The sequence below is a fragment of the Hemitrygon akajei genome, chromosome 7, assembly GCF_048418815.1.
Source record: "Hemitrygon akajei chromosome 7, sHemAka1.3, whole genome shotgun sequence".
Lineage (NCBI taxonomy): Eukaryota > Metazoa > Chordata > Chondrichthyes > Myliobatiformes > Dasyatidae > Hemitrygon > Hemitrygon akajei.
In genome coordinates this window covers 14,256,530-14,283,159 of record NC_133130.1, presented here as the reverse complement: position 1 = coordinate 14,283,159, position 26,630 = coordinate 14,256,530, and the positions used below count along the sequence as shown (strand labels likewise).

The following is a 26,630-nucleotide window of genomic DNA, read 5'->3' as shown; positions in this document are numbered from 1 at the left end:
TGGTGGTAGAGGAGGATACAGTTAAGAAACTCATAGATAGGAACATGGATAGTAGAAAAATGGAGATCTACATGCATGGGGGGGATGAGTTAGAATGATCATAGAATAGGTTGAAAGGTCGGCACAAGATCACGTGCCAAAGGCTTGCAGAGTGCTGTAATTTTCTACATTCGATATTCACTTTCGGATGGGTAACCAGTGAGGCAACCACAGGTCCAGCATAACCCACCATGATACAATACCTTCAAGGGTGGTATTGCTTCCATGCATAGGCATACTTTGCCCATCAACATACTCTGCGACCACAGTGACGCGGTAGGGTGTATCTGGCAGGAGGTCGGTTAGTACTCTGGTTGTCTGGTCGCCAGGCATCCGTATGGACATGATGTCACCCCCAGCTTCCATCCTGTAGCTCAGTAGATAGGAGATGACGTCTGGGCTAGCAGCTGTCCAGCTCACCCGGAAACTACGAGAGGTCACTTCGGATGTTGTCAGGTCCTTGATCGAGGAAAAGGCTGTGGTCAGGAAAATGGACACTGATTATCAGAAATTCTTCTGGGCCAGGCAACCAAGTTTCCTCTTTTAAATACCTTAACATAATCCAGTCTATCAGGAAAACGAGCCTCCCTCCTCTGACTCCATCTACATTTAATACAGTTTTGAGAAAGCAGCCAGCAAGAATGACAGGGTAGGTGGATTAAAAGCGATGTGCACAGAACACTGGAGAAACCCAGCAGGTCAGACAGCCTCCACGGAGAAGAGTAAACAGTCGACGTTTCAGGCTGAGACACTCGTTCAGACTGAGAAGGAAGGGGGAATACACCAGAATAAAAAGGTGAGGCGAGGGGAAAGAAGTTAGCTGGAAGGTGATAGGTGAAGCCAGGTGGGTGGAGAAGGTCAAGGGGTGGAGAAGAAAGAATCTGATTGGAGAGGAGAGTAGGCCGTAGGAGAAAAGGAGTAAATGTTTTAACTGAGTCATGTTAGCAAAGGTACACACCGGACAACTGCCGAGATGAAAGCCCACACCAAAAGAGAGAGCTCTGCATGCATAAGAGGCCCAATTGATTCAAGGCGTGATCAACTGGCCATGTGCAACCCTTCCACCTATTCACAATTGATTTTAATACGGTATACCCAGACATTCTCCCATCACGCCCCTACCGTCAGGCAGAAGATACAAAATCCTGAAAGCCCGTACCACCATACTCAAGGACAGCTTCTAGCTCGCTGTTTTCAGACTTCTGAACAGACCTCTTGTCTGATAAGATGGACTTGTGATCTCACAATCTACCTCAGCACAGCCTTGTATCTCATTGCCTGCTTGCACAGCAATTGCAATACTTTGTTCCACATTCTGTTCTCTCTTCTTATCACCTCAATGCACTGATGTGATGAAATGATCTGTGTGGATGGCTGTGCAAAATGAAGTTTTATCACTTGACCTCGGTGCATGTAACAATAGAAAGCCAACTGTCCGGTTTAAGTGACTTTAAAACCCATTGGTCTAATGACAGCTCCAATGAGAACTACGCCATCAGTCCCAATCTCTCGTGTAGCACTCCAGAATAGTCAGTCTCACACGTCCATCAAGCCCCCACCCCCCTCCACTTTTGATCCGACACTGAGGAATTAATAGGGTGCCACAGCAGCGTAGTGGTTGGCACGATGCTGTTACTGCTCAGTGTGCTGGGGTTCAGAGTTCAATTCCGGCATCCTCTGTAAGCAAGTTTGTACATTTCTTCCCGTGTGAATGTGGGTTTCCTCCGGGTGCCTCGGTCTCCTCCCACAGTCCACAGACATACTGGTTAGTAGGTTGATTGGTCATTGTAAATTGCCCTGTGATTAGAGTGAAGTCGGTGGGTTGCTGGGCTGGGCGGCGTGACTCTGTGGGCTGGAAGGGCCTGTACCACACTGTCCTCCGGATAAATAAAATACATACATTACAGTCCCCAGATAACTCATTAGCCCCTCATTGGGATGAGGGAGGTCTTGTGGTCAGGGGGAGAATGCCTCGTTGCCTGATTTCGAATTCATAAAAGCATTGGAGCAGAATTAGGCCATTTGGCCCATTGAGCCTGCACTGTCATTCCATCAAGGAAGATTTATTTCCCCTCTCAACCCCATTCTCCTGCTTCCCCTGTAACTTTGATGCCCTTCAAGGAGCTGTCAACCTCCACTTTAAATATACGCCCAATGATCTGGCCTCCACAGCTGTCTGTGGCAATGAATTCCACAGATTCACCACTCTCTGGCTAAATAAATTCTTCATCTCTGTACTAAAGGGGTGTCCTCCTATTCTGAGGCTGTGCCCTCTGGTCTCAGACCTTCTCACTATTGAAAATACCCTCTCTGCATCCACCCTATCTAGGCCTTACAATATTTGATAGGTTTCAATGGGATCTCCCCTCATTCTTCTAAACTTCAGCGAAAACACACCTCATATGTTAATCTTTTCATACACTGGATCATTTTGGTAAACCTTCTCTGGACCCTCTCCAATTCTAAGCTCTAAGCTTCCATTTGGAATTGAAAGTGCATATGTGTTGAAAGTCCCTAGCCTCGTCTTACTCACTCCGGCTTCGGATAGCTTTCACCTCCTCCTCAATCCTGAGGCACAGCGTCTGCGTGAGCTTCGTCGATACCCTCTGGAAGGAATCAAAGTCGTCCACCTGATACACGTGAGTTTTCTCGGGTTCCGTGGCAATGGCCACCAGCTCGCTGAACACTGCATCCTTGACACCCACGGCAAAGATCTCCACGCCGAATTCTCGCAACCTCTCAGCTGGGAGCTTGAAGGCATCAGAGGATTTGCCGTCAGTGATTAGCACCATCACCCGTGGCACTTTGGTCCTGGCGCCCTTCTCCTTGACGAAGACCCTCTCCCTCACGTAGGTCATGGCCCGGCCTGTGTTGGTTGAGCCGCCGCGGTAGGGGAAGTTGCGGATGGCTTCCAGCACAGCCTGGAGCGATGAGTGCCTGTTCAGGGTGAACTCCGTCACTGCGTCCCGGCTGTACTGCACCAGTCCAATCTGGATACGGTTCGGACCAACTTGGAAGGTCTTAACCAAGGTCTTCAGGAAATCTTTCACCTTTGCGAAGTTGCTCAGGCCAATGCTGTAGGAGCCGTCAACCAAGAGGACAACATCAGCCTGCGCATTGTCGTCCAGGGTACATTCTATAGGAGTCAAAAGAGATCAAATATATCGTCACCTTTTAAAACAACAGCTTCATTGACCTGATTTGCTGCAGCATCCTCTCACAATATACAAAGCCTACAGTGAACTGTCAGATTAACAGAATAAGTTATTGACTACCCTTTACCATCACAAAGTCAGACCATTACAGCATAGAAACAGGCACTTCAGCCCACCTAGTGCATGTCAAATGGATGTTCTGCCTGGTCCCTCAACCTGCACCAGGACCATAACTCTCCGTACCTCTCCCATCCATGTACTTACCAAAATTTCTCATAAACTGTTAAACTCGAATCCATATCTACCACTTCCACTGGCAGCTCTTTCCACACTTTCACTAGCCTGAGTGAAGAAGTTCTCCCTCAGATTCCCATAAATATTTCACCTTTCACTCTTAACTATGAACTCTAGTTCTAGTCTTACCCAACCCCAATGGAAAAAAGCCTCTTTGCATTTACCCCCAATCTATACACCTCATAATTTTGTAGACCTCTATAGATTCTCCCCTCATTCTCCTAGGCTCCAGGGAATAAAGTCCTACCCTTACCCTATAACTCTGGTCCTCCAATCCTTGCTACATCCTTGTTAATTGTCTCTCTGTTCTTTCAATCTTATTAATATATTTCCTGAGGGTAGGTGACTTGAAATGCACAGTACTCCATATAGGCCTTATCAACATCTTGTACAACTTCAACATAACATCCCAAGAGATTTAGAGGTCCCACCCATCCACCTCTCTTGGTCACACTTATCACCTGCCAGCTTGTCATTTCCCCCACCCATCTTTTTATTCTGACTTCCATCCCCTTCCTTTCTCAGCTTCATTCAGGTTCAGCATCCTTTCGCCCACAATGCTGGACCCTCCTTTTCACCTACTCCAGGTCCAACCTAACCCTTCCCTCCATTGTTCTTTCACCCATGTGCCTATCAATGAATCTCTTTATTCTAAAATGGAGGGCTTTGTAGGAGGGAAGGGTTATATGATCTTAGAGAAGATTAAAAGGATGGCACAATATCGTGCTGTAGTGTTCTATATACTATGTTCTAGACCAGAAGACCTTAAGACATTGGAGCAAAATTAGACCGTCTGGCTCATTGAGTCTGCTCCGCTATTTCATTGTGGCTGATCCATTTTCCTCTTAACCGCATTCTCCTGCCTTCTCCCCGTAACCTTTCACATGCTCAAGAATCTATCAACCTCTGCTTTAAATATACTCAGTGACCTGGCCTCCAGAGCCGCCTGTGGCAATGAATTCCACAGGTTCACTACCCACTGGTGAAAGAAATTCCTCCTCACTTCTGTTCTAAATGGATGCCTCTCTATTCTGAAGGTTGTGCCGTCTGGTCCGAGAGTAGTGGGAGCCTGTGACGTGCTCCCAGGGGCTGTGGTGGAGACAGGTGTGGTAGGGGCATTAAGAGGCCGTTAAATAGGCCCATGAATGGATGGGTGTGGATCATGTGCAGGCAGAAGGGTTTAGTTTAATTTGGCAGCATGTTCATCACAGGCATTAATGGGCTGAATGGCCTGCTCTTGTGCTATACTGTGACCTGTATTACTTGCCGTTTGAGCTCTGTACATATTGGAACAAGCAGAGCACTGATACCAACTTACCAACTGTCACCTCCGTGGGCTTCGTCTTGTCCATAAGCATCACCGGATCACTGGACGTCAGCCCTCGCATGGCGTAAAGTTTAATCTGGTACTCTGTGGCAGGGGTGAGGTCTTTGACAGTCACCATCCTGGTGCCAGCATCAACATTGACACTCTGCTCTTTGATGCCAGCCACCATGGGAACAAGGTGGAGCCTATAGCCGGTGATCTGGCCAACCGATGAATCCCAAATGATCTTCATGGAATTTGACGCAACCTCCAAGACTTGCATGTTGGAAGGAGGTTCAACCACTGTGATTTGGGGAAAGAACAAGCCACAGGATCAAGATTCAGGATTGTTTACGGTCATTTCCAGTACACAAGTGTAATTGAGACAAAATAATTGTTACTCTCAATCCAACGCAGCAGAAAAATACAATAAGGTAAAGAGCACAACAATAAAAAACACATAAGGGAGTTTATATACGTAGATTGATTGTATGTCCATAAAATGCCTCCAGGCACAGGGGTGTCTACATCAGGTGATTCTGACAGGAAATGATAAAGTAGTGGTGGTTGGGGGTGTGGACGGGTGGGTTAGTGGGTGGAGGTGTTGATCAGCCTCACTGCTTGGGGAAAGTAGCTGTTTTTGAGTCCGGTGGTCCTGGTGTGGATGTGACATAATCTCCTCCCTGATGTGAATGGGGCAAACTGTCCATAAGCAGAGTGGATGGGAACACTTATGATGTATATATTGTCCTTGATGGTGGGTAGGCTGGTGCTGGTGATGCATTGGCCAGTTCTGACTACCTGTTGTAGATGCGTCCTGTCTGGCACAGTGCAGTTTCTGTACCGAGTAGTGATGCAGAAAGTTATGATGCTCTCTACTGTGCATCTATAGAATGAAATGACTATAAATGTGCTTAGTTCAATTATTTTCAGCCTCCTCATAATGTAGAGGCAGTGATGAGCTTTCTTGAATATGTTCTGGGACCACGTAGTGGATATGGACCCATTCATCATGTGAAAAGCACTCCTCACATCGAGCACATCTCCAAAGAACACTGCCGCAGGAAAGCATCATCTGTCATCAGTGACCTTGATCATCTGTCATTAGGCTCTTGAACCTGATGTGATAACTTCACTCAACCTCATTTGCCCCAACAGTGAAATGTTCCCACAACCTATGGATGCACTTTCAAGGGCACCTCATCTCACGTTCTCGATATTTATTGCTTATTTATTTATTATTATTTTCTCTCTTTCTGTATTTGCACAGTTTGTTGTCATTTGCTCTGGTAGTCCGCCCTGTTGGTGTGGTCTTTCATTAATTCTATCATGGTTATTTGATTTATTGAGTATACCTACAATAAAATGTACGTACTTTGATGGTAAATCTATTTTGAACTTTGAACTTTGAATTAATTGACCGTTTTGTCAGCAGAAATTATTTATCCATGATTGAAGACAGAACAGCACCGTAATGGCCCTTCGGACCACGATGTTGTGCCAACAATTTTACCTACTCTAAGATCAATTTAACTCTTCCTTCCTACATAGCCCTCTGTTTAGCTATTATCTATGCACCTATTAAGAGTTCTTAAATGTCCCTAATGTCTCTGTAATGTTTCTGTAAATGGCTAATATGAGGGGGCATAATTTAAAGGTGAGTGGAGGGGGGGGTTATGTCAGAGGAAGTTTTTGTTTAACACTGAGAGTGGTGTGTGCTTGGAAAGCACTGCCCAGGTCAGTGGTAGAGGCAGATATATTGGGGGCATTTAACTCTTAAGCACAGTGTTGTGGACTGAAGGGCCTGTACTGTGCTGTACTGTTCAATGTTCTATGTTCCATAAATACTGAAAAATGCAAAACAACATTTTTTAGCATCTCCGTACATGTAGCAATCATAAATCAATTAATATTATTGATAATTGAGACCTATGGAATCCCTCTCAAGGACTCTAACATTCAGGTTGTCGATGTATGATTTATTTATTTGTTTTTCTCCTTTTTGTGTGTATTTGCATAAGTTGTTATCATTGCACATTGGCTGTTTGTTCGTCTTTGTTGTGTGCAGTTTTTTATTGATTCTGTAGTGTTTCTTTGTATTTGCTGGAACACCCACAAGAAAATGAATCTCAGGGTTGTATATGGTGACATATAAGTAATTTGATAATGAATTTATTTTGAACTTTGAATTCCAATTCCAATTCACTTTGAACCAATGTATTCCACTCCTTGATTCATTCATAAATGAGAATTGGTTTCCTGGATTCACCATGACCTTGTGCATTGCTAATCAAATCTCCTCTCAACTTTTTTTGAGAGCACAATCCACCAACCCTTGATTGTAAATAAGTTCCTGGCAAAACGTCCATTAAAGAATTGGCAAGGGATATTAATTATGACTGGGAAGATGCCTTCCTACAGATGTACCATGGAGACCATTCTAACTGGTTTGGGGATGGGAGGGGTGGGAGCACGGCACAGGATCGAAATAAGCTGCAGAAATTTGTCATCTCAGTCAGCACCAGCCTCCACAACATCTAGGGCATCTTCAACAAGCGATGTCCCGAGAAGCAGGCATCCATCGTTAAGGACACCACCCATCACCCAGGACATGCCCTCTTCTCATTGCTACCATCAGGAAGGAGATACAGAAGCCTAAAGGCACACACTCAGCAATTCAGCAACAGCTTCTTCCCCCCGACAAAAGATTTCTGAATGGACATTAAACCCATGAATAACATGTTGCTTCTTTTTTTTTTTACTCTTCGTGCACTACTTATTTAATTTAGTTTTTTATAGAACTAAAATTAATAAAACAAAATTAAATAGGTAGTGCAAGAACATCATTATTACTATACATTTTTAAAATTATTATGTATTGCATTGAACTGTTGGCACATACCAACAATTTTCCCAAAATATGCCGGTGATATTAATCCTGATTCTGATTCTTATGATCCTGTTAAAAAAGTTCTCACCTTCCTCTCCGCTGACTATTTCACTAAGTTGTTCCTCAACACCGGAGCACACCCGGCCTATTATCTCATTCTGGACATCTTGAATCCTGTCGAAGTCTGCCACTTTGAAAACATGCTTCTCCAAAGGAGGGGAGGCAATGGCTTGTAATTCTTCTAATTCTGCTCCCTTTATACCTGAGGAAAGAAATGCAAACTTTACTGAACTCTTCTCTGCACTCTTTCCAGTTTAACCACATTTTTGCTATAACAGGGCGACCAAAAGTGTGCACAGTACTGCAGGTGCAGCCTCTTCAATGTAGCACAGCAGTTAGCACGACATTATCACAGCTCAGGGCGTCACAGTTCAGAGTTTAATTCTGGCATCCTCTGTAAGAGAGTTTGTGCTTTCTTCCTATGACTGGGTGTATTTTCTCTGGATGTTCCAGCTTCCTGGGTGGCAGGTCGGAGAGACGTCTCTACCAAGGGAGGTGCAAGACACTCCTTCAATCCGCCTGCCTGCTGGTCACCTTTGGGTAAGTTGGAGCACCTGCTTTGCCCAAACCACACCCCCCCCCCCCCAAACAGGGTTACATGAAGCCATCGGAGCAGCTGGTTCATATCACAAGTTCTGGTTATATGTGACCACTGACACCAGGTAGACAATCTCTGAAGAGTACTGATATTTGCTGGCATCACCAGTCTTGTAAAGACACTGCCTAGAAGGCGGCAATGGCAAACCACTTCTGCGGAAAAATTTGCCAGGAACAATCATGGTCATGGAAATAACATGATCGCCCATGTCACAGCACATCATGAACAAATGCTCCAGTTTCCTCCCACAGTCCAAAGATGGACTGGTTAGTAGGTTAATTGGTCATTTTGAATTGCCCTGTGATTATGTTAGGGTTAAATTGGTGAGTTGCTGGCAATGCAGCTTGAAGCGCCAGAAAAGCCTTTTCCACACTGCATCTCTAAGTAAAAATACAAGCATAAATAAATTACTGAAAACTTATAGTTGAGACACAAGAGCCTGCAGATGCTGGAACATGGAGCAACAACTGATCCGCTAGATGTAGTCAACAGGTCAAACAGCATTTGCTGGGGGGAAGGAAACACTGCATCAGGAGGGAGATTGGCGAGATGAGATGACCAGTATAGGGGGCAGTGGTATAATGCAAAGAGTTAATTTTCTTGTGGGTCAAAAGATGCTTCTGCCACCCCAGTTTGCAATTGGCTCATTCAAAAGATGCAGCCGCCCTTTCCCATTGGTTGCCTTGCGCGCCGCAGTGCTAGTGTCTGGTTTCGGGCGAAAGAGAGAGGGGAAAGAAAGTGTAAACTAGGCGGAGCAAGGTGAGAGGATTGGAGTGTGAGGGCTGGAGTGGAGTGTGCCTAACCTGCTGACTTCCTTCACCGTTTTGTGTGCATTGCTCTGGAAGTAAGATTTGGGAGTTTCACCACATACTACTTCTGTGATAGGACAATTTCACATAGAGAAGCATGAAAAACCAAAGTATAGATGTTATATCTGGAGTTAGAATAAACGGGAGTAGCAGTCTTTTACATGGTGAATGGCAGGGCACTGAGGAATATGGTAGAATAAAGGGATTTAGGAATACAGGTCCATAATTCATTGGAAATGATGTCACAGGCTCGAAAATAAAGCTTTTGGCACACTGGCCTCCATAACTCCAAATATTGAGTACAGGAGGTGGGATGTTATGTTAAAGGTGTTTTAGACGTTGGTGAGGCCTAATTTGGAATATTGTGTGTAGTTTTGGTCACCTACTTACAAGAAAGATGTAAATAAGTTTGAAAGAGCACAGAGAAAATTTACAAGGAATTTGTCGGGACTAGGGGACCTGAGTTATAAGAAAAGGTCGAATAAGTTAGGACTTTACTGCTTGGAACATAGACTGATGGGAGATTTGTTAGAGGTATACAAAATTATGAGCGTAATAGATAGGGTAAATGCAAGCAGACGTTTTTCACAAAGGTTGTGTGGGATTACAAACAGAGGTCATGGATTAAAAGTGAGAGGTGAAATATTTATGGGGAACATGAGGGGAAATGCCTTCACTCAAAGGGTCATGAGAGTGTGGAACAAGCTGCCAACATAAGTGGTGCATGCAAGCTTGATTTCCAAATTTAAGAGAAGTTTGGATAGATATATAGATAGATAAATAGATGGATAGATACATTATTGATCCCAAAGGAAATTGCAGTGTCACAGTAGCATTACAAGTGCACAGACATAAATATTAGAAGAGAAGTAAGGAAGAATAAAAAATAAGTTACTACAAACAGTCTAACAGGAGCAGGTCATCACTTCCCCGGCTATAGGTTGACTCATTATAGAGTCTAATGGCCAAGGGTAAGAATGACCTCATATAGCACTCTTTGGAGCAGTGCAGTTGTTACTAAAAGTGCTCCTGTGTTCAGCCAAGGTGGCATACAGAGGGTGAGAAACATTGTTCAGAATTGCCAGGATCTTCTGTGTATAGATATATAGATATATGAATGGTAGGGGTATGGAGGGCTATGGCCCCAGTGCATATCAATGGGAGCAGGCAGTTTAAACAGTTCGGCTTAGATGAGATGGGCCAATATCTGTGCTGTACTTCTCTATGACTCTATTAGAGAGAGAGAAATGATCGAGGCTGCAGGGAAAAAGAAGTCTTCAAATAAGAAGAAAATCATTCTGACCAGATGTGAGGAAGAACGCCATGCCAGAAGTTCTCCTCAGATGTATTCCATTCTTGCATAGGTTTGGACATTATAGATAAATGCCAGCTCTTGAAGCTAAGACTAAAGGTACATCTTGGTCTCTTTGCTGAGGCCAGAAGTGAGATACACATTGCAGAATTTTTTTCCACACAGGACACTGAGTGTATTTTGGTTTGAGTTTGGAAAGGAAATAGATTGAAGATTTACTTGTCAAGAGTACATCAGCAAAATGTGACGTTTGTGTCAAATCAAATGAGCCGGGCAGCCCATTAGTGTTGTCACGGCTCTAGCACTAGCAGAGCATGCCCACAACATACTCAACCTAATCTGTACATCTTTGGAATGTGGGAGGAAACCGGAGCATCTGGAGGAAACTCAAGAGGGTCATGTGGAGAATGTAAAACTCCTTACAGACAGCAGCGGTAATCAAATCCCAAACTTACAGCTGGTGTCATAATAGTATTACGTTAACCACAACACTAAATGTGCCATCTCGAGGATAAGATGGACGAGAATGCTGGTAGGACCAGACAGATAGATCTTATCCTCCCATAAATAATGAGAATTTTGCTTTACTCCTCATTAGCATCATTTCTAAAGCCAAAAGTAATTTCACAAACAGATTTGTCCTTGAAAGGATAGTGGTGAACCACCTTCTTTATGAGGCTTAGGCCACTGAACCACTTAGAGGAGAGCACGTGCATTTTTGTTCATTAAAAAAGCAAGAGCTTCGATTGAGAGTAACGCACCCAAAGTAAACACTTCAACGCCAATGTTGCGAAGGATTTCAGCATTTTCTGACACTGGATCCTGGGATTTTCCATCGGTGATTATTATTGCTATTTTTGGGTAGGATTTCCTTGCTCCAGCATCTTCAGTGAAGGTATTCTTTATCAGGAAATCAATGGCATCACCTTTGGAAAGAAAATAAATCAATTTCAATTCATTTATTTGAACAATGGTTAATCAAACTGATGAGACATTTATATCTTCCTACTTTTCCAACTGTTCCTTATGAACTTGGTGGCTATGTTGTTAGGTGCACCTCTGCACCTGTTCATTAATCAAATACTAAATCAGCCAATCATGTGGCAGCAACTCAATGCACAAAGGCATGCAGATGATTGAAAGGTTCCACTGTTGTTCAGACCAAACTTCAGAATGGGGAAGAAATATGATCCGAGTGACTTTCACCGTGGAATGATTGTTTATGCCAGATGGGTGGTTTGACTATCTCAGAAACTGCTGATCTCCTGGGATTTTCACAGACAACAGTCTCTAGAGTTTACGGAGAATGGCAGTGCCTTAAAGAAAGTGGCAAAATCATTGTAGACCCTCGCTATCCAGAACATGCCCTATTCTCATTCCTACATCAAGGAAATTCCAGGAACATGAAGACATACACTCAATGATTCAAGAACAGCTTCTTCTCCTCTACCATCAGATTTCAGAATGGTCCATGAAACTATGACCACTACTAGTCAAGACCGTAACACAGGAGCACAATTAGGCCTTTTGGCCCATTGGGCCTGCTCCACCAAGCCAACATAGCTGATTTATTATCCTTCTGAAACCCATTTTCCTACCTTCTCTCCATCAGGGCATCAAAGATCTCTCAGTAACATATAATATTATGACAAATAAACCTCCACTTTAAATGTAACCAAGTGACTTGGCCTTCGCAGCCGTATGTGGCAATGAATTGCATAGATTTACCACACTTTGGCTAACGGGATTCCTCCTCATGCCTGTTCTAAATCAACATCCCTCCATCCGCCATTCTCCTACTCTGTCCTTCTGCAGCCACTCTGCTTCCTCCACACTCTCTCCCTCCAGCTATGCACTTTGAATATAAACTTACTTTAAACCTTAAACCTGACCCACACAGCACAGCAAATCCCTAATACATAGAAATGCGTACGGAGAGTGAAGTTGATCCTTTGTCCTCAGGTGGGGGGAAGGGGCGAACTGCACAGAATCGCGATAAACTGCAGCAAGTTGTGAACTCAATCAACTTCATTATAGGCACCAGCCTCCCCAGCGTCCAAGACAGCTTCAAGGAGCAATGCCTCAAAAAGGCGGCATCCATCCCTCAGGACATGCCCGCTTCTCACTGTTACCATCAGGTAGGAGGTACGGGAGCCTGAAGGCACACACTCAACAATTCAGAAACAGCTTCTTTCCCTCTGCCATCCATTTTCTGAATGGACGTTCAACACTACCTTACTATTTCTTCTTCCTGATTTTGCATTACTTAATTAATTAACTTAATTAACTTTTTAAATATATGTGTATAAACACACACACACTTACTGCCAATTGCAAGTATTATCGTTATGTATTGCACTGTACTGCTGCCACATAACAATGAATTTCACGACATATGCCGGAGATATTAAACCTGATTCTGATTCCTGCTTCAATTTCAGCTTGTAACCCCTCACCTCCCTCCCTCCCAGTTTTCATTATATTCTCAAGCTGCTCCTGTAACTTCCACTTGAACACACCCAGCCAGTAGCACTGAACATAAAATACAGCAGTACCGTTACTCTGTGTCTGAAATCCATTTCATATTTAGCAGGCATACTGGAGATAACTTCAAATGGTGCATCACGCCTTGGTACGGCAACTGTTCTGCCTTGAACTGTCAAAACTGCAGAGCTTATGGACACAGCTCAGCACATCATGGACTCTACCTACACTTCTCGCTGCCTCAGTAAAGCAGCTAGTAGCCCGGATGTTCTCTCTTCTCCCCTCTCCCACTGGGAAGAAGATATTAAAAGCCTGAATGAATGCAGGCTCAAGGACAGCGCTCTAAGACTATTGAACAGTTCCCTGGTAGAATAAGGTGGATTCTTGACCTCACAGTCTACCTTGGACCTGACTGTCTGTCTGCACTGCACTTTCTCCATGACTCTTTATTCTGCTTGGGAGGGGTAATTCGTTGAGCACCTTCGCTTTTTCCACCACAGCTGGGGGGGCTGGGGGGGATTTCCCAAAGGCTGCCACTTTTAATTCCGCTTTGCATTCCCATTCCAACGTGACTGTCCATGGCCTCCCCTACTGCCATAATAAGGCCACACTCAGGTTGGAGGAGCAACATCTCATATTCTGTCATCATGGCCTCACTCATATCTCATCTGGGTAGCCTCCAACCTGATGGCATAACATTGATTTCTCTAATTTTAGGTAACTTCTCCCCCTTCCCCCTTCTCTCCAGTTCCATTCATCATTCTGACTCCCTTCTTACCCATTGTCTTCTCCTCACTTGCCAATCATCTCACTCTGATTCTCCTCCTCCATCTCTTCCTCTCATGGTCCACCTCCTCTCCTATCAGATTCCTTCTTCTTCAGTCTTTTACCTCTTCCACCTATCACCTCCCAGCTTCTTACTTCACCCTCCCTCCATACAGGTGACGATAAAAACCCATAGCACAGAAGCAGGTCCTTGCTGACAGGAACCATTTAAATTAGTAATCAAATGGCCAACTAAACTAATCCCCTCAACCTACACAATGTCCATATACCTCCATTTTCCTCACATTCATGTGCCTATCTAAATGCCTCTGAAAAGTCTCCCGTCTATCTGCCTATACCACCATCCTAGCACCCACCAGTCTCTGTGTAAAAAACTTGCCCCCCACATCTCCTTTGAACTTATCCTCTCTCACCTTAAATGCATATGCTCTGGTATTACACATTTCAAACCTGGGAAAAGAGTCAGTTTACTCTCTCTCTATGCCTCTCATAATCTTAATAAACCTCTATCAGATCTTCCCCCAGGTTCCGCCACTCCAGGGAAAACAGCCCAAGTTTGTCCAACCTCTTGTGATAGCACATGCCCTCGAATCCAGGAGGTATCTCGGTAAGCCTCTTCTGCACCTTCTAAAAAACCTTGACATCCTTCCTATAATTAGTGGACAGAACTGTTTGCAATACATCAGGTGCGGCCTAAACAGAGTTTTATAAAGCTGCAACAGAACTTCCAGACTTTTGAACTCAGTCCCTCAACTAATAAAGGCAGACATGCCATAGGCCTTCTGAAATACCCGATCAACCTGTGTAGCCCCTTTCAAGGAGCTATGAACTTGGACCCCAAGATCCCTCTACTCATCAACACTGTTAAGGGTCTTGCCCTTAACAACGTACTATCTCTTTGCATTTCACCTACCAAGGCGCAACATTCCACATCCATCTGCCATTTCTCTGCCCACATCTGCAACTGATCTACATTGCACTGTATTCTTTGCCAGTCATCTGTAGTATGCTAATCATAACACCACCAATATTCATATCATCTGCATATTTATAATCCACTCATCTACATTTTCATCCAGGTCATTTATATACATTGTAAACAGCTGAGGTACAGTATAGAGCCCTGCAAAACAGCACTAACGGCAGACTCCAGCTAGAATCAGTCTTTCAACCACCACCCTCTGCCTTCTATGGGTGATCAAAATGGCCACCTCACCATGGATCCCATTATCTTAATCTTCTGGATGAGCTTCCCATGAGGGACCTTGTGAAACGTCTTATTAAAATCCACGCAGACAACATCTACGGTTCTACCTTCATCAATCACCTGACTGTTCTCAGTGTGAAACAGACATGAAGCAGTCTGGAAGCAGAAGAGGATTGGATTCACCTACCAGTCATGGTATTTCCTCCTTTGTAGGGAAGACCAATCACAGCGTTGAGTACATCCAACTTCTGACTGTATGTGTTCAAGTTGAACTCTGTTCTTGTGTCTGAACTATATTGCACAATTCCAACTCTCGTCTTGTCGTCTCCGATCTCGAATGCAGATACGAGGGAGTAGATGAATTCCCTGATCCTATTGAAATTGGCTCTCCCCACACTCCATGATCCATCAACCAGGAAAACCAAATCAGCCACAGCAATAGCGGAACATTCTGGAAGGACAAAGCGAGGTCATTAACAGCTGGAAATAATGTGGATTGACAACAGGACGTCAAACAGCAAGCACACACAGCAGATACATATGATACATAGGGCAGCATAGTTAGCACAAGACTTCACAGCACTGGCTATAAGATACGGATTCAATTCCCACGACTGTCTGTAAGGAATGTATACGTTCTGTCTGTGACGAAGTGGGTTTCCTCCAAGTGCTCCAGATTCCTCCCACATTCCAACAACGTACAGGTTAGGATTAGCAAATTGTTAGCCTGATCTATTGATGCCAGAAGCATGGTAAAACTTGTAGGCTGCTCCAGCACAATCTCCACTGAATGGATTTGACACTAACAATGCATTTCACTGTAAGTTTCTACATACCTGTGACAAATGAAGCTAATCTTTAAAGGGGTGGAACACTGTCGCTGTTAGCTTAATTAGAGACTCACAGAGTCATAGTCAGACAGTATAGAAATGGCCCTTCAGCCTATCTCATCCATGCTGACCAATATTCCCATCCAAGCAAGCCCAATTCACCCACATTTGGGCCATATCCCTCTAAACACTTCCCATTTATGTACCCAGCCAAGTAACTTTTAAATATTGTTAAAGTACCTGCCTCAAACACTTCCTCTGGCAGCTCATTCGATATGCTGATCACTCCTCACCCCTCAGTTTCCTGTTAAATCTCTCCCCTCTCACTTTAAACCAGGATTCCTGAACTTCTTCTATGCCATGGACCAATACCATTAAGCAAGGGGTCCTGGACCACAGGTTGGGAACCCCTGCTTTATACCTATGCTCTCTAGCTTTTGATTCTCCAACCCTGGGAAGAAAGGCACTCAACCTATTCATTCACCCAGTCCTGATGAAGGGTCTCGGCCCAAAACATTGACTGTTGATTCCTTCCCATAGATGCTGAGTTCCTCTAGCATTTTCTAAGCGTTACTCTGGATTTCCAGCGTCTGTAGAATCTTGTGTCCACCTTATCCATGCCTCACATGCTGTACATCTCCATCAGACCACCTCTCAATCTCCTACACTCCAGGGAATGAAGTCCTAGCCTGCTCAACCTCTCCCTATAACATAGTCCCATGAGCACACCCATTGAAGGATGTAATGTTGAGCCTTCATAAAGAACTGGTGAGGCCTCATTTGGAGTATTGTCAGTAGTTTGGGGCCACTTATTTTAGAAAGGATATGCTATCATTGGAGAGGGTTTAAAGAATGTTCACAAGAAGGATTCCAAGATTCCAGGATTGAAAGGCTTGTCATATGAGGAGCATTTGATGGCTCTGGGAGTGTACTCACTGGAATTTTCCTTATTTCTTCCATTATTCCTCACAACACAGACAGCTAGGTGGCATACCAGTTAGCATAATGCTTTATGGCATAGGCAATCACAGATCAGGGGTTCCATTCCTGATGATGGCTGTAAACAGTTTGTATGTTCTCCCCATGACCGTGTGGGTTTCCTCCAGATGCTCCAGTTCCCTCCCCCATTCCAAAGACATAAGGGTCAGGGTCAGTGAGTTGTGGACATGCTGTGTGGGCACCAGAAAACTAACAAAACTCAAGGGCTGCCCCCAGCACATCTTAGATTGTGTTGGTCATTGACGCAAACACCGCGTTTCACTCTACGCTTCGATGTACATGTGACATATAAATCTAACCTCTACAATAAAAGCCACTTGGTCCATTGAGCCCATGCTAGCTCACTGATCAATCCCAATTTTGCCACTGATTTCTCCTATCGCTATCAGATCATGTAGAGCTTAAATTCCCAAGTGATTTCATTATCAACTTGTCTCCAACAGGATCAGAGTCAGATACAGATTAATCACATGCACATCGAGACATTAGACGAAATGCTAGTCGTTTGCATTAACAACTAACACACCCAAGTATATGCTGTGGAGGGGGGCAGCCCACAAGTTTCACCACATCTTCTGGCGCCAGCATAACGTGCCCGCAATGCTCGGCAGAACAACAAAACACTACACAACAAGCAATGAACCAACAGCAGCAAAACAAGCCCTGCTCCTCCTTCCAACGGGCACATACACAGTTCTCAAACCCCCCCCAGAACAGGCTGACTTTGACCTCCAGCAAACAGGAAGATTGATGAAGGGTCAATCGACTGGGCGTTATTTCAAATTGTTGTTGCCACTCGGAAATTTCTACATATGGACCAAGGAGAGTATTCTAGCTCTCTGCAACACCATCAGGTATGTGCAGGGGGTGGAGCACGGCACACTGTGGAGAGTTGTGAACTAACTCAGCTCCATCATAGGCACCAGCCTCCGTAGTATCCAGGACATTGTCAAGGAGTGATGCCTCAAAAAGGTGCCATCCACTATTAAGGACTTTCATCACCCAGGTCATGCCTTACCCTCATTGCTGCCATCAGGAAGGAAGTAAAGAAGCCTGAAGGCACACACTGAATAATTCAGGAACAGCTTCTTCCCCTCCGCCATGATTTCTGAATGGGCATTGAACCTATGAACACTATCTCACTATATATACGTACAAACACAGTTTTTTTCTATATGTAATACATAGTACTGCTGCCGCAAAGACATCAAATTTCATGTCATATGCTGGTGATATTAAACCTGATTGTAACACTGATTTATCTATACTTCAAGCAGACAAGGAAGTGAGAAGACTTAAACATATCACACTTACTCTGGGAAGGTTTCTCGACTCTCTCTGGCCTGACTGTTGGTATGCGGGCTGACTGGACTGGGAAGGAAATAGAAAAAGTGCATCAGCAAATAAGTTCATTATGATTTCAATCGTTGAGCCACTGCAGAGGGGCATGAAATAGCGCACTTTAAGAGAATGAATGAAGGGATTAGAAAGAACTGAATGGGTGGCAATTAGCAAGTACACTGACACTGCAAGAATTATTCAGGACCACCACCTTGTTTTCTGAGGGAGATGAGGACATCAGGCAGGGTTTTATAACAGCAACTTAAAAGAAACTGTAGGTGCTGTAAACTGGAGTTGAACAGATTTCTACAAAAGGAGGACATGTTGAATGCCCTGGAGAAGCATGTGGGATTGAGAGGGAAAATAAATCAGCCATGATGGAATGGCAGAGTAGACTCGATGAGATGAATGGCCTAATTCTGCTCCTATGTCTTATGATCTTACTAAATGGGAGAGAAGACTCGAAGGTTAACACCTGAGGTTCTTATGATGACTCTGGGCCTGTCCTCAATGAAGCTTAGAGGAATGAGAGGGTATCTCATTGAAACCTGTCGAATATTGAAAGGCTTAGATACAGTGAACTTGGAGAGGATGTTCCCTATAATTCGGTGGGGGGGGGGGCATGGTCTAGGATCAGAGGGCACAGCCACAGAATAGAGAGTCGTCCATTTAGAACAGAGGTAAGCAGGAATTTCTTTAACCAAAGGGTAGATAATCTGTGGATAATCTGAGGCCAAATCATGAAGTAGATTTAAAGAGGAAGTTGATAGTTTCTTGACTGGTCAGGGCGTCAAAGGTTACAAGCGGAAGGCAGGGGAATGGGGTTGAGAGGGATAATAAATTAGCCATGATGGAATGGCAGAGCAGCTTGATGGGACAGAAAGCTTAAATCTGTTTCTGTGTGTTATGCCTTATGGAGAACAGATCTAAAGGAGACGGAGGAACTGAATAAGGGGAATGGTGTCCTTACAAGTGACAGTCTGGGTTGGCTAAAAATACTTCTGAAGAAGGGAAGATTTTTACATTAGTTAGATACAAGGTCTTTTGTTTTGTTGTAGCACCAGCCCAGACTTAATTACTTCAAATATGCCAATATTGACTCTATGCCAAAGACTAAGACCATAAGACATAGGAGCATAGGGCCATTCAGCCCATCGAGTCATCTCTGCAAAGTTCACTGAAGAATACAAGCAATGATCTTGCTGTCTCTTGCAAATTTCTGCAAGTATACCACGGCTGGTTCCATCATTGTCTCTGGAGAGGCCACCGCACAGGATTGGAAAAAGCTGCAGAAAGTAGTAAACTCAGCGAGCTCCTTCATGGGCACTAGTCTCCTCGGCATCGAGGACACCTTCAGAAAGAGATGCCTCAAAAAGATGGCATCCATCATTAAGGACCCCGATCGCCCAGGACATGCCCTCTCCTCATTGCTACCATCAGAGAGGAGGTACAAGAGCCTGAAGACACACACTCGACATTTTAGAAACAGATTCTGCCCCTCCATCATCAGACTTCTGAATGGACAATGAACCAACCCATGAACACCCTCACTATTTTTGTTCTCTTTCCCACTGCTTACATAATTTATTTTAATTGATATATATGCACTTCTTGTAAATTCTGTTATTCTTTTGGTATTTATAGTATTTATGTGCTGTATTGCACTGTACCGCTGCCGCAAAACAACAAATTGCACGGCATACTGTATGTCAGTGATATTCAGCCTGATTCTAATTTTAATAATTGGTACAGAAATGGATTTGAACCCAAGGCAGATTTACTATGGGTCATGTGGAACGGTAGGACTGGCCTGAAGGACCGACTGGCCTTCTCCTCTTCCTATTCTAAGACCAGAGGACACTACTTCAGAATAAAGGGGCACTGTTTTAGAATGGAGATGAGGAGGAATTTCTTTAGCCAGAGAGTGGTGAATCAGGCAGCTATGGAGGCTATGTCTGTATGTATATTTAAGGCAGAGGCTGCTAGATTTTTGATTGGTCAATGCATGAGCGATACACAGGGGGAGGCAGGAGATTGGAGCTAAGAAAGTATTCGGATCAGCCATGATGAAATGACAGAGTAAACTCAATGGGCCAAATGACCTAATTCGGTTCCTATATCTTATGGTCTATTACCTTGTGTAGCGCTCCTTGTGCACAGGTAAATAAAGTGTGAATGAGGAACGAGTGGAAGCTTTCAGAATGCAGCCCATACTTACTCGTGATTTTACCAGAAACTGCGTCACTCTCCGATGAGCCGTAAAAGGCAATCAACGTTACGCTGTATTCTACATTGGGACTGAGGTCCGTTAATGTTGTTTTGCTTGCACCTCGGGGCAATACACTTTCCTTAACAGGTCCTCCTGGAGTAGAACAGAAGACAATCAGAAAGCATGTTCAAAAGTAAAGCTCCCTGCAATTGATACTTAAGCACCAAACTTCACTGGTTAGTTTAACCTATGCACGCAAAGGAAAGTGCTTTGTCAAGCACCTTCGCTCTGTCTGCCACAACAAGTGGGATCTTCCAGCGAGCACCCATTTTAATTCTTCTTCTCATTCCCATTCCGACATGTTGGTCCATGGCCTCCTCTGCTGGCACTTTGAGGCCAGACTCAGGTTGGATGAGCAACTCCTCATGGGTAGCCTTCAAACTGACAGCTTCAACACCGATTTCTCCAGCCTGACATGGGAACTCCTGTACTCAGTATGAAGGCCAATATGCAGAATGCTCTCTTTTTGACTCCACCTACCTGTGACACCACTTTCTAAGTCCTAACCTATCCAACCCTTTCCTATAACTCAGGCCCTCAAGTCCTGACGCCCTGAGGTGTCCAGGGAAGGGCAGCACCTCTGCTGGTGGGCTTGCCGTGCTCCACCCAGGGGAAGCTAGTCCACATTTGCCCCACCTGCCACCCAGCTCTCACCTGTGTCTCCAAGTAACTGTTTGCATGCGACACCCTACTACACTGCTTCAAGAGGCAGAATAAACCAGGTGAGGATAACCAGGGGCCTCCAACCCCAGTGAGATAAGGACATGCCTACACCAGCACGAGAAGCAAGTTCCGGCGGACTGGGTTTAATGAGATTAACTACAAGATCCAACGGCCAAGAAGGCAATGTTGCAACGCTTCGTGGAGAGCGAAGGGCGTGACAAGACACAGAAGGCGTCACGGCTATCCACTACAGCCAAGGAAGTCTCCAGATGTGATGATTTTTCATACCACTTGACCAAGACTTTTGAGGCCGAGAGAGTGGAACTGCCCCAGTGCAACAGCTTTTTCATTGTAAAACTCCTCCCGCACAGGTTTTGGTCATTGTCAGAAAAGATGGACGACCACACAAGTCCTGGCAACATCATTGTAAATTTTCTCTGTACTGTTTCAATCTTGTAGTGGGTTACCAGAACCACACATTCCAACTTTTGGTAATCTTGCCCCATCCCTTTCCCCCTTTTTCCTTTCTCCATTCTGGTTCCACTTCTCTTTGCATCATCTGCCATCACCTCCCTCTGGTGCCCCTCCTCCTTCCCTTTCTCCCATGGTCCACTCTCCTCTCTGATCAGATTCCTTCCTTTTCAGTTCCTTATCTTTCCGACCTATCATCCCCTCTCCCTCACCCACCCACCTGTCTGCTTGTACTCTTCCCATTCCCTCATCTTCTTATTCTGGCTTCTTCCCAATTCCTCTCCAGTCCTGATGAAGGGTCTCAGCTTGAAACGTCAACATTTATTCCCCTCCATTAATGCTGCCTGACCTGCTGAGTTCCTCCAGAATTTTGTGTGTGTTGATTGAGGGGATAGAGTTTCTTCCTCACTGGATGACATACCCGAAGTAGGAGGAGGTAGAAGGTCAAACTATTGAGAGATTAGCAGCTTTCTAGTGGCTGAATTGTGTTTAAATGACCCAAGCTTTCAACACAGAGAGAATAACACAACGAATGTTCATTATCAGTCACCTATTGTAGAATAATTACACCCAGCACATATGTACTCCCTGCCTGAATGCCCAGCTATCACCCCACCCCTTCATCACTCCCCAACTCATGGACACACTCTCATCCTGCACTGGTCACTCTTCATCTTTTATTGCTGCTGTGTCACATATTTATACAACTGCTAGTTTTATTGTGATAATGTCAGTAACATCATACTGTCTTAGATGAACGTGCACCACGCACTTTATGTCATCCCAACCATCCTCAGGCCATGCCAATCAGGGACTTGTGCTAATATTATTTTGCGACTGTATGCACTGAGTTGTAACTATATGTGCTGTGTGTACTGTACGTTCTGGGTTTTGCACCTCGGTCCCAGGGGAACAATGTTTCATTTAGCCATATACATGTCCATGGTTGAATGGCAATAAACTTGAACTTGTAAAATCCAGCTGCGTAGACTCAAAGTAGTCACAGTGATACAACAGCCCAGCCTCCTGCCTGTGTTGCACAAATCCACTTCATCCTCTGTCCACTTTGAGGTCTATTATAGGGTCATAGAGTCACAGAGCACCAGAGTCCTTTGACCTACTGTATCTAGTCCGTGCCAGACTATCATTCTACCTAGTCACCTACCTCACTGTTGAACAGTACCTCACTACTCTCACTATTTTTGCACTACCTATTTATCATCGACTTTAAGTCTTACACTGCACTGCAAGACAACCAATTTCATGACAAGTCAGTGATAATAAACCAGATTCTGATTCTGCGCCCCATCAACCTGCACCTGGACCCTAGCCCATCCTGCCTATGTCGTTGGTTAAAACATGGTTATTAAAGATAATATCAAAATCAACCTGATTCAACAGTACACCTAAAAGTTACAAAGTCATTGCATCTGAAGGAACTCTGTTTGAGAGGGAACTGGGCTACAAGAGAATGATCTGTACTGTGCTACAGAGAACAGTGGCAGCTGTGAAAGGAGAGATGGAACAACCAAAAGACCCGACCACTCACCACAGCCACCACTTACCCTCGCCCACACTCTATCAGACTATGTATATCCCAGCTCAATCTCTCCAGCCACCTGAGGAACCACCAGTAGAAAACCGCTTAGGAGAACATCATACTCAACTCGAGTGACCACACGGCTACCCTTATGTCACTAGCACGACAGGGACCATGACCTCTGGCTGCTCACCCTCCCATTTAAGAAGGGAGAGTGATTAAGGCCAATTTTCTCAGTATGGGTATCCCTTGTATGGCAGAAGCCAGCAGGAGAAATTTGAAAGCTTTTGTTTTGTAGCACTCCATAAGCAATCAGTAAATGCTAGCCGGCTTACACCAGAAGTTTCCCGACAGCGTTGGCTCCCCAAACTACTTATGAGCTGAGACGGGAAAGTCTAGGCTGGCCAGGTAACTGAAGAAACACTTGTGTAAGCTGAAGCATTATGGCAACCAGACATTTCTGACCAATCAGACCTTGTTGGAACCAGATGCTGGACATCTCTGTCTAATTGGACCTTGTTGAACATAATGGCAACCAGGCTCTAGACATTTCAGACCTTGCTGAAGCCTAATGCCAACCAGACACTGGACAGAGATGGTGCTGCTTTGATTAGAGGGTATGAGCCATCAGGAGAAGTTGGAAAAACATGGGTTGTTCTCCCTAGACCATCAGCGGCTGAGGAGAGACCTAACAGTAAAACTCAGAATCTTCACCTCAGTGTTAGAAATGTCAATTACCACAGGACATGCTTTCAAGTTTGGGGTGGGGGGGAGAGTTTAAAAGTAAGGGAAGGGGCAAGTTTAATTATGCAGAGAGTGGAGGGTACTTGGAATGCCTTACCAGGGGTAGTAGTGGAATCAGACAGTCTGGTGGAGTTGAAGAGGCTTTTAGACAGACACATGAATCTGAAGGGAATGGAGCGGTACAGGTGAGACACAGGAGGAGGATATTTAGTATAAATTGGCATCAAGATCTGCCATCAGATTTCAGAGTGTCTGTGAATTCGTGAACACTTTCTCATTATTCCCCTTTTGCAGAATTTATGTATTTTAATCATGTTATTATTAGAGATACAGCACAATAACAGGCCCCTCCAGCCCAACAAGCCCACACCACCTAATTACACCCACATGACCAATTGCAACCATGGCAAATCATAGGAATCTTTTATTCATTGAACTGTACTGCTACCACAAAACAACAAATTTCACGACACGTGTTTAGTGATGATAAACCTGATTCAAATTCTGATTCAGAACGTCATGGGCCAAACGCCTTATCCAGTGCTGCTATAGTCTATGCACTCTGCTCTATGAATGCTACAATCTGCATTGTATGCATCGAATCTAGAACAACATAATAAATGCTGGAAGAACTCAGCAGGTCAGGCAGCATCTATGGAAATGAATAGATCGTCCACACTCTCACCACCCTCTGAGTGAACTTCACCTTCAGGTTCTCCTTAAATAATATACCTTTTACCCTTAACCTAAGACTAGTTCTAGACTCAACGAACCTCAGTGGAAAAATGCCTGCATTTACTGATCTATACCCCTCATAATTTTGTATACCTCTATCAAACCTCCCCTCAGTCTTCTACATTCTAGAGAATAAAGTCCAAACCTATTCAACCTTTCTCTGTAACTCAGGTCCTCAAGTCCCAGCAGCATCCTTGCAAATTTTCTCTATACTCTTCCAATCTTATTTACATCTTTCCTGTAGGTAGCTGAGCAGAGCTGCAGCCTTAAACCGCTTCGACATAACATCCCAACTCCTGTACTCAGTACTTTGATTCATGAAGGCCAATGTGTCAAAAGCTCTCTTTACAACCCTATCTACCTGTGTCACTGCTTTTTACATCCTAACCTATCCAAACTATCCCTATTAACTTTGGGCTGCCCAGTAACACACCAGTTAGTGTAATTCTATTGCCCTCTAGCGATCTGGGTTAAGCTCCCACCGCTGTCTATAAGGAGTTGTATGTTCTCCCTGTGACCATGTGTGTTTCATCTCACATTCCAATGACGTACAGGCTAGTAGGTTAATAGGTCACATGGGTATAATTGGGTATCGCAGACTCATTAGGCCAGAAGGGTTAGTTATCATGCTGCATCTCTAAATAATTTTTTAAAAAATAAATAACTCAGGTATTCAAGGCTTGGCTACATCCTTGTAAATATTCTCTGCACTCTTTCAATCTTACTGGTATCTTTCCTGTAGGTAGGTGACCAGAGCTACACACAATATTCCAAATCTAACAGTGCAAATATTAAGGGAGTTGACGTGGAGCAGTGAGATTCAAAGGCCAAACAGCTTCTCTCATCATTTTCTTTTGCATCTGACTACATTTCACGATGAAGACCTTTCAGTGTTTTTTTTGCCAATGCAGTGGAAAAAGTAACATCTGGAAAGGATTAGTACCTTCCCTCATCTCCACCCCCAACCAACAAGGCAGCATAGTGCTGTAAGGAATATGCATTAGGAAGGGCGATGACGGAACGCTGCCAAAATTCCATTACTTCTCAAGGCTCACGCGGATCCTCGCTGGAGACCACATGTAAGGCAGCCATGAAAAGAAGCAGGTCCCTCAGTACATCGCAGATCTCGCGTCAGTGGTGATTACCAGGATATGGCCTGCAAAGTATTTTTCCAGAGGATGATCATCCCCTGAAGTCTGTCTAGACATTGGCAGTCCTGGCTCCACCGGTGGCTGTTTCAGGCTTAGACATGATTGATGATTTCGGCAATTTTACTCCCCCCTCCCACTTTCAGACCAGGCAGAGCATGGGAAATGTTGGCACCGAGAGCTGGCAACTCACCCCACGCCTGGGCACTGATATGCAGAGGGAGTCCTCCTGTTTCAGAGGCATTGCCAAGTGCTTCACATGCGGGCAATCCCAACTTTAGCTTCAGAAGAAGGGAGTTGGTCTTGGGTTTTGGGTGCTGTTTGAGGTGTAACCTCAATATGTCTCATGAAGAAAGGTTGACCGAGCTAAGGAGTGTCTCTTTGGAGAGAAGGAAGATGAGAGGCAACTTGACGGAGGTGTACAAGATGATAAGAGGCCTAGATCAACTGGACAACCAGAGTCTGCTTCCAGGGCAGAAATGGCTACGAGTATAATTTTAAAGTGATTGGAGGAAAGTATGGGGGGGGTGGTCAGAATTAGGTTTTATACACAGGGAGTGGTGGGTGCATGGAACCCACTACCAGGGGTTGTGGTAGAAGCTGATATATTAGGAACATTTAAAAGACTCTTTGGTAGGTGTGTGAATGATAGAAAAATGGAGAGCTATGTCAGAGGGAAGGGTTAGATTGACCTTAGAGGAGATTAAAAGGTCGGCACAACATCAGGAGATGAATCGCCTATACTGTGTTGTACTGTCTTACCTTCAATGTTCTATTTATAATTATGGGATTATATGCATCGAATTTTCTATTTCCCTGTAACTTTCCCATCAATAATTTAAATCCTATGTTTCTATGTCATGCAGTAAAGGAGTTTGAGGAGATTTGGTATGTCTCCAAAGACTCCAACATATTGGTACAGATGTACCACGGAGAGCATTCTGACAGGT

At 44.4% G+C, this 26,630-nt stretch overlaps 1 protein-coding gene across 3 annotated transcripts in view; it reads right to left on the bottom strand.

The window, feature by feature from the left end:
• Positions 1 to 26,630, bottom strand: part of col12a1a (collagen, type XII, alpha 1a) — a 367,155-nt gene that overhangs the window by 309,484 nt on the left and 31,041 nt on the right. For 2 of the 3 annotated variants that reach the window (XM_073050421.1, XM_073050420.1), the window contains exons 4-11: positions 20,329 to 20,472; positions 18,084 to 18,140; positions 15,128 to 15,391; positions 11,225 to 11,389; positions 7,773 to 7,946; positions 4,807 to 5,097; positions 2,573 to 3,175; positions 243 to 515 (exon numbers count right to left, since the gene is read on the bottom strand). The exons of the other annotated variant lie outside the window; for it this stretch is intronic. In XM_073050421.1, the coding sequence (XP_072906522.1) occupies positions 243 to 515; positions 2,573 to 3,175; positions 4,807 to 5,097; positions 7,773 to 7,946; positions 11,225 to 11,389; positions 15,128 to 15,391; positions 18,084 to 18,140; positions 20,329 to 20,472 (1,971 nt within the window). The remainder of the gene's footprint in view (positions 1 to 242; positions 516 to 2,572; positions 3,176 to 4,806; positions 5,098 to 7,772; positions 7,947 to 11,224; positions 11,390 to 15,127; positions 15,392 to 18,083; positions 18,141 to 20,328; positions 20,473 to 26,630) is intronic. 3 annotated transcript variants of the gene reach the window in all.